This window comes from Terrapene carolina, unplaced genomic scaffold (genome assembly GCF_002925995.2).
Source record: "Terrapene carolina triunguis isolate 2854851 unplaced genomic scaffold, T_m_triunguis-2.0 Scaffold66, whole genome shotgun sequence".
Taxonomy (NCBI): domain Eukaryota; kingdom Metazoa; phylum Chordata; order Testudines; family Emydidae; genus Terrapene; species Terrapene triunguis.
In genome coordinates, this window is record NW_020664417.1 from 45,185,143 (window position 1) to 45,193,851 (window position 8,709).

The 8,709-nt window shown below is 42.1% G+C and overlaps 1 protein-coding gene across 1 annotated transcript in view; it reads left to right on the top strand.

Moving 5' to 3' along the window:
- Window positions 1-6,704: 6,704 nt before the first annotated feature.
- LOC113406017 (cytochrome P450 4V2-like) overlaps window positions 6,705-8,709 on the top strand; it is a 28,516-nt gene continuing 26,511 nt past the window's right edge. Inside the window, exon 1 of the mRNA XM_029910617.1 lies at window positions 6,705-6,823. Within this exon, the coding sequence (XP_029766477.1) occupies window positions 6,705-6,823 (119 nt within the window). The remainder of the gene's footprint in view (window positions 6,824-8,709) is intronic.

Below are 8,709 nucleotides of genomic sequence, written 5' to 3' on the forward strand. Positions count from 1 at the left end.
TTAGTCCTTCATTTGGGAAGCAACTTCATAGTTCTGCTTCTCTGTTGGCAGAAGCAAGTAACAACCTGCTTAAATCCCTGTAGCTGTATTCCCCTTCCCCTCTCCAGTGTTACAGGCATTTTGGATTGTCCCTGCACTGATTATGTACAAAGTTAATGTCTTTTTAAATAAGAGTTTGTACTACCCAGTGTTTATCACTATTATGCCCTTTCTCTTTTCTAGTGTCAGACTTTTCCTGTTGCTCTTTGTAAAAATTGCCTGTCCCTAGCCTTTCTTCCTTGTTTAATTTATCTTCATCTGAACAGTGATTAGAGAGCTGTATTTCATTCATTATTAGTAATTAAGCTGTTCAATATGTTAAGTGTTCTGTAGCTCAAATGGAATTGGTCTCAGGAAACAACAGTTGTCTTGTTAGGCTGAATTATTCCATACATTCTCAAGATTTGAACCTGCTCGCTGACCTGTGAATAAGACAGTTCTCACTTACCAACCCAGTTATTATTGAAGTTTTTTAATGTCACATACTAATGTAAAACCTAATAAAAATTCCTGTATCTAATCCTTCAGCAGATTTATTTTAACATTACAATATTTATTTAATGAATAGAGGCAGCATCTCATAGTCCTTGCATCTTTTTAGACCATACAAAAAAACCAAAAAGTAACTTAAATTTTTTTGTTATTCATTATATGTAGTGCAGTAGTGCCTAGAGGGCATTGTCAGGATCAGGACTCCAGTGTGTTAGCCCTGTACATATACACAATAAGTAACAATCCCTGCCCCAGAGAGTCTACAGTCTAAATAGTTTAATTAATTAATAGTTAATTAATTAGACAAGACAGACTAAAAGTTGTAGGGGAAATGGGCACAGAGAAATTTAGTGACTTTCCCAAATCACCCAGCAGGTCAGTAGCAGAGGTGAGAATAGAATCCAGGTCTCCTGAGTCCCAGTCCTGTCCCCTGTTCATGGAACAACACTACTTCTTATCAGCCATCCCTGCTCAGGAAATTGTCATGCAGCACTGTGAGCTCTTTGCTTGGCACAGTTCCCAGCAGCCAACCTGATTGCTTGTAGAAGAGGTAGGGGATACTGATGGGAGTGCTCTGAGGTGTGGTTAGCACCCGTGGTTTGGCAATAAATGGTCTTCAGTTGCTTAACTTGCTCCTGGTATTGATCACATGCTGGTGGTTCCCCAATGCTTCCAGGTTTTCCAAGATACTTTTGTACCCATGATCATTTCTTGTGTTCTGGTGAAGTCAAATGTCTTGTTCTCCTTCCACTGCAGTTTTACCAGAATCTGGTTGTGTTCCTCTGGTCAGCTAGCAATGTGCTTGATGTAGGGTTTCTTCTTAGTGATGGACATAGCTAACACACAGTAGATTAACGGTGTTTACAGTTGAGCAGTCTGCATGGAAAGGAAGGGTTAAACACAGAGAGTTGTGTTTGAACCAGGAGAGTGCTTCCGGTTCCTGGGAATCAAGTGGTAAGTTTGGGGTAGAAGGGTTGGGGGACACAGGCCTAGGGGATTGTGAGATAGTGCTGGCAGACTCTCTGGATGTGAGCTTGGTGACCCAGGCATCAGCTGTGTCCACATTATAAAATGACTGGCTTTTACCCATGCCACAGTGGGACTCTGGCTTGGACCCATATGCCTGGGTGAGGCTACAGGCCTGAGAGGTTTCTGGCACAGGTCATAAGGCTTTGTGTGTGGACAGTAGGGGAGTTTTGGCTTAAACCTGAGTCTGAGCCTGGGATCACTATGCCGTGTAGGGATCACTAAAGTGTCTGGGATGAGAAATAATGGAATGGGCCAGGCAACTGGTGAAAAGCCAGTATGGAAGGAATTAGGTGGCTGATGGAAAAAAACAGTGGAGAGGAAGCTGAGTTGGTATATATTTTTTGACAGCAAAAGCAAAATTTGTTCAACAAAATGGCCATCTTACTGACACAGCATGAACACCACTGGTTGGCTGAAGCAACACTAGTCACAGCTGTAGAGGGTGAACAGCGTGGGGGAACAAAACTTCTCCTGAGACAGAGACTATACATGATTTAGGGAAACAATACTATGCTAACAGAACTAGTGCATTTTATTAAACCATTTTTGAAATTGGGTGGAAAGTAGAATGGGTAGGAGTCTTTCAAAAATTTGACCCCCCAAAAAATAAAAAATTGAGCAAGTCTAGCTGAGGGTAGAGTCTATAGTACAATCTGTTACAATTAAAAGAGTGTCTACAGTTACAGTGCCTTTTAAAGTAGCAAGTTTTACAGGAAAATAATTATACCTATATCATAGAACTGGAAGGGACCCCAAAAGGTCATAGAGTCCAGCCCCCTGCCTTCACTAGCAGGACCAAGTACTGATTTTGCCCTAGATCCTTAAGTGGCCCCCTCAAGGATTGAACTCACAACCCTGGGTTTAGCAAGCTAATGCTCAAACCACTGAGCTATTCTTAACCTTTTTAATAAGCATTTCTAAGTATTACAATAGTCTAAGGGAAATATGTGATGATATTTAACTCATAAGAGGAGTGTTGTGTTTATCTTGGATATGATGTTTGAGTGTCAAACTCAATATTATGCCTGTGTTAAATTAAGACACTTCTTGAGTAGTCTACTTCAAGTTAAATATGTTTTCTGTTGGATTCAAGATTGGATAAACATTTCCAAACAGACTAGCAAGCAATTAGCCATAAGCTCCTTAATACTTTTTGTTCTTTCCTAGTGTCTGAAGCCTTGGAGACAGGTCAAACGGAGAAATTTGTCTAGGTCTTGCTCTAAAGGTCACAAGGCATCACTTCCAAGTGAGATGGAAACACAAGAACCCAGATTATTGATAGAAGAGGCCATGTCTCACAAAAATATAGATTAGTTAGTATATTAAGATTTTGTCCCAGTTATTTTTAGCAAAAGTCAGGGACCGGTCACGAGCAATTAAAAAAAATTAATGGAAGAAAAATAACTGACAAAATGGGACTGATGGGAGGAGGCCTGAGACCTGAGCCCCACTTTAGAAGGGAGGGGGTGTCCAGCACCCGCTGCCTGGGGTGGCTGGGAGTTCTGGGGTCCACCCACAGTGGGTCAGAACTGCAGTGACTGGGAGCACCGATGTCCCTCTGCCACCCTTAGTGGCTCAGAGCCCTGGGTCCCCCCGCCACCTACTGCGTCTGAGAGCTGTGGGGCTCCCACCAGCTGACAGCTCTGGCCTGCCACCCTGGGGCTGGAAAATGTCATGGAGGTCTCTGACAGTCATAGAATCCGTGACCTCTGTGACATAATCTTAGCCTTAGTTAGTATTATATAGTATTGCTTCCCTGTATGAGACATAGAATAGTGGAACATAGAGGTGAAAAAGACCCCCAACTTTATTGTATAAGAGGTGTGTGTGATGATTCTCAGGGCACCCCGGCCTGTGAGTCATCTTGTTCTCCCTGCCTCCAGCCTGAGGGAGTCCTGCCTGCCCCTAGCTGGGTGTCAGCAGCCTAACACCACCAGCTACTCAAGCACTCTCTGTGCTGCGCCAGCCCTGACTTTGACTTGCAGGCTAACAATATATGCAAACCAGTCCCTTGAATCTTTCTCCTGTGATATCCAGTCCCTGATAGTGGCTATTCACAGAAATCCCAGATCCTGTGCACCTAACAGTGTTGTGTATCCCTTTACCAGTTTTACCTTAAACACCCTCATCCCCTCCCACCCCCCAACTCTGGTGTAACATACAGCGCTTGTGAGCACTTAAATAAACCTACTCTGTTTTATTGTAAGAAAGAATGGAGAGTTAATTAGAAAAAAGAGAGTGATGTACATAAATGGTGGTAATACAAAACAGTAAAATGCAAACCTGGGTCTATACTTATTAACAGTTACCTTTCCTATCTAATAAAGTACAAGTGGGTCATTTCCCCCCACAAGTTCAGTCTCTTGCAGACTTGGCTGGCTTCACAGGAACCGGGATCCAATTTTTCTTGAGAACATCCCTGATCCCCAAGATGTCTCTTCGGTGAAAGGTCTTTCTTCACCACCCATTATTCTGAATCAGTCTTTTTTGTCTTTATTCACAGCCATGGCAAACCCCTGTCTGTTGCAATGTTCCTTTTTTACATTCAAGTGGTTTCAACTGTTTGTGGTTATCTCTGATGTTTTCCATTGATAGTCTAGGGATGGAGCAAGGCTAGAAAATTGAGCCTGGTATTGCATCACTGGCTAACCAGGGCAAGGTGGCAACTCCCTCATTCTTGAATGGGTCATCACAGAGACATATTATCCTTTGATGACTAACTTTTACTCCAAGTCTATAAAGCATACTTTCTGTATAAATACATTATGCCTTAAATATTACCTGTACATACATCTTGCAATGATTATGAATCTTGAGAAGTTATGAGCTTTCTGTAGATACCTTACATTTTACTCTTTATGGATAAATATCCTCTAAGAAGTGTTTGGTGTAGTGTTTGTCAGGTCTGGGGTGAGAGTTGTTTGCAAAGACCGAGGGACCCATCGGCAAGGAGTCTTTGTGTCACAGAGTGATATAGGAGAGTCCCAGTATAGCTATTGTAGAACTTAGTTAAGAATCCTGACAAGTATTCTGAGGAAAAGGAGAAATAATATTCTAGGTAGCTTCTTTAAGGAGGCCTTGGTAATTGTTTCCACTTCATGTAGAGAATAGACACAGGCCAAAGCAAATGAGACTTTGAGGAGTGATGAACTCTGGGAGTTCAGAAATAGGAAGCCACACATGAAGATTGTGTTTGTGAGGGGCAGTGAGACTCTAACTTTAAGATGGTAGAAATCCTAGTGAAGAATAAGAAAGAAATAAGGATTCCTAAACAGTCTAATATAAGTAGGAACCTTTACTGGATTCTATCCTTTATGATGCCTAAAGGGGTAAGAGAAGGAAAATTATTCAGTCTGTTAGAGGCTTCCTTCTGGGTTCAATACTGAATAAGAGCTGGATAGTAAAATACATGAAAATCACAAATAGCATCTCTATTAATAATAATAATAAAATAGCTGTTTAATAAAATGGGGACATATTTGCATATATCTACAAACTATTCACTACGATTGTGGTGTATAGAGTTCACATCTACTTTCCTAATCCCCTATGTTTCTTATACATATGTTACTCGTGGGGGGATTCTGCGCCAATGTGGGGGTGCAGAATTCATATGGCTCGCATGTTTCTGTGACCCCCGTGTAGAAAAATGCAATAAAACTCTGCCGGGGGACACGCGCCTCTTCCTCGAAGCACGTCTGTTCCAGTGTGCCTGGAGCAGCCTCTGAGACAGGGGAGGTGGGCTGGGGCTGAGTGTACATGCATGCCAACAAGTGAGAGAGAGAGAGAGACTCTCCCTCCCCTTTGCTACTGCAGCTCACTGTAAGGGTAGGGTTTTTTATTATGCATGAAGCAGGCTAGAGGCACAATTATGTGGCCAATAGTTTTATGACAGACTTAATCCTGTATTCCTGTTTGGTTGTTCCATTTTCCCTCATGTTATGTAAGAATCATAGAAGATTAGGGTTGGAAGAGACCTCAGGAGGTCATCTAGTCAAAGCCCCTGCTCAAAGCAGGACCAACCCCAACTAAATCATCCCAGCCAGGGCTTTGTCAAGCTGGGTCTTAAAAACCTCTAAGGATGGAGATTCCACCACCTCCCTAGGTAACCCATTCCAGTGCTTCACCACCCTTCTAGTGAAAAAGTTTTTCCTAATATCCAGACCTCCCCCACTGTTATTCAGGACAGCAATTAAGTAGGGAGGAAGATAATTACTGTGACTGCCCTTGAAACAGAGTTACAGGGATTGAGGAAGTTAGGCCGTAGCCTCAGTTTAATACTCAGACGTAATCAGAGTTAACTGTGGCATCAACATACCTTTTACCAAGCTGAATCTCATTTTAGTTTTTGTTCTTGTCTCTAATCCCTCTAGCTAGCTATCAGTCTCTCAGATTATTCCTGTTCCTTCACTGGTATTCTTAAATCCCAAAGGCACAGAAAGGGTATGTGATTTTGCCAAGAGTCACAAGACAAATCAATGGCAGAGCTGTAACTAGAATTCCTATCTCTTGACTTGTATTCCTGGACCACACGAGCTGTATTACTGACTTGATGTGAGACCTTCAGCAAGCCACAGGCATGGTGATTTTCAAAAGTGGTAATTTGGTCATGCAGCAGAATGTTGAAATGCTCAGTTAGACCCTTAAAATAGAAGAAATTTTTAGAACTGTGCCAGTAGCAGCCCAGAAGTTTTGAGTGTGATGAGCCAGGAAGATAATCCTAGCTGGAACACTCTAAATGTCTTTAAGATGGCAATTTGTCTTGCCTCAAAGCCAGAGAAAAGTAGATTATAGTAGTGAAAGTGTTAACCGTGCAACGTTAACTATGATGGTGAGGATGGTATAGGCCAGCTATACCTTGCAGCTAATTAGCAGGATCTTGGCCCCTTATGCGGTATAGGGAAAGATAGTGTACCTCCCTATTCAGTGATGCAAATGGATAAAGAAGAGAGAAGAATAAAGTAAACAGATAACAGCTTTTATTTAGAACAGATAACTTAATAAGAAACAACAGCGAGATGTGGTTTGACAATTTGGATTTAAAATCCAGGCCCGACCAAACAGATACCCTGGCAATAAACAAACAAACCTAAAACAAAAATACCCAAGATACTCCACCATTTCTAGGTGTTGATAGGCAGTAGATGGCACGACACCATTGTCACAGTCAACTGATGGACCCTGGGTCTCAACCGCTTCTTAGTGGGAGATCAACAGGATCTGCTGATGCTGAAGAGAGGCCTGGCTCTGCGATCATGGAAGGGTGAGCAATCAACAGGACCTCTGTACATTTCTCTGAAAATAATGTGGGGTTTATAGATTGGTAGCACAGTTAGTTTTTAACGCTGATGTCTTCAGATGCTGGTCTTCTGATCTCTGGTCCACGTAGCCACACAAATACAACGGTACCGTGGCTGCCTCTAGGACAGACAGCAACTAGGCTGCGGGCACTCAGAGTTTATATAGGAACAAGCGCACCAAAGTTCTGAAGTAAAACTGGCAGCTCCCCTGCTGGAACCTGTTTGAGCCAGTTCTGTGCTAACCATTAACTGCCTTTCCCGCCTAAGTTCCAAAAGGGTGCGAAAACTTCAACAAGAAGCTAAACAAAGATGAAGTCGAGCTGTTGTTTGGCAGACACACCATTTTGAATTTCAGACTCCATATCTAATACATGGTCAACTACCTTAACCAAATGTAAAAGCATAAAGTACAACTTATTCTAAAGCACAAAACAACTTATATACTTATATAACTTATTTCATATACAAAAACATGTTACAAAAGCATGAGCTGATGAAGGTCTGAACAACAGCCTTGGCAATCTGGAGAGACAGAAAAAGGCTAAAACTTTGAAATATTATGCAGATAGAAGTGGTGATACTTGGAGATACCCTGGATGCGTGTGTATCTAGAGAGAGGGTGAGTCAAAAATGACATCCAGATTATGGACATGAGTGACTGGGAGAATGGTGGTGTGATCCACTGTGATGGAAAATTTGTGAGTGAAGATTGTAAGCTCAATTTTGGCCATGCTGAAGATAAATTGCTAGCTGGGCATCCACAAGGAGATGTCAGAAAGACAGGCTTAAATGTGCGTTTGGATGGAAAGAGACAAGTTTTCATCATGGAGGAAATGCAGCAGAGTTGGCTTCACTAAGGGCATTGAAGGAGGGATCGCTCTCTACCTAATGTACTAAAATATTGTTAAGTTACTTGGATATGCCAGAAGCTGTGTACCTCAACAACAAGGACTAGATTAAGATCAGAAAGAAAATCAGTAACTTTGAGAAGTTATAGATTTTTAAGTCCACAAGGGGTCATTATGATCATCTCTAGTCTGACTTCCTACACAATTTAGGTTAGTGTTTTCTAAGCCAGTGGCTTGTGATCCCCTTGTGGGGGGTCACAAAGCATAACAATTTTTATTACAATCTATGGTAAAGAAAATCTCACTCCCCACACATCCTTACCATACAAGGTCAAGTATTCTATGGCAACCTCTTAAACCACGCACCCAAATAAATTATAAATTACATAGGGTTATGATTGTTACCATCTATACATTTTTACTCTTGCCTTTTGTAGTAAATGTAATGGAGTTGTGAAAAATGTTAACTTCAAATAAAGGGTTGCCAACCTGCAATGTTTGAGAAGCACTGATTTAGGGTATGTCTGCACTAGAAAGTTGACCTATATTCGGCTGACTTACAGCTGTCATCAAGTGTCACCAATGTGGTGGTCTGCTTTATCCAACAGCTATCGATGTTGATAAGTCAGTTGCGTGCATGTGTTCCCTCTGTGTGCTGCCCCGGCTCTGCGCAGATAGCTGGCACAGAAGACCCCGAGAGAAACCCCAAGGACCACAGACTCCGATAAGGTACAAAGGCACAAGGCAAGGTTTATTGCCAAATGAAACACAGTCTCTAGCTCCCCGGATCAGATGCCTACAGTTCTGCTAGTACATATGTGCTCCCTGACAACGGACCGGCTGAGCAGGGCCTGTCTCTTGCTCACAGCTTAACTTTGCTTTATGTTAAAGTCTTGACCATTAGTTTAGTTCAGGCCTTAGGCCTCATACCGGGCCTCTGATACAAGGGTTTATGTTTCAGGGCCTCATCTAACTACATTTTACATTACTACAACAGCCAC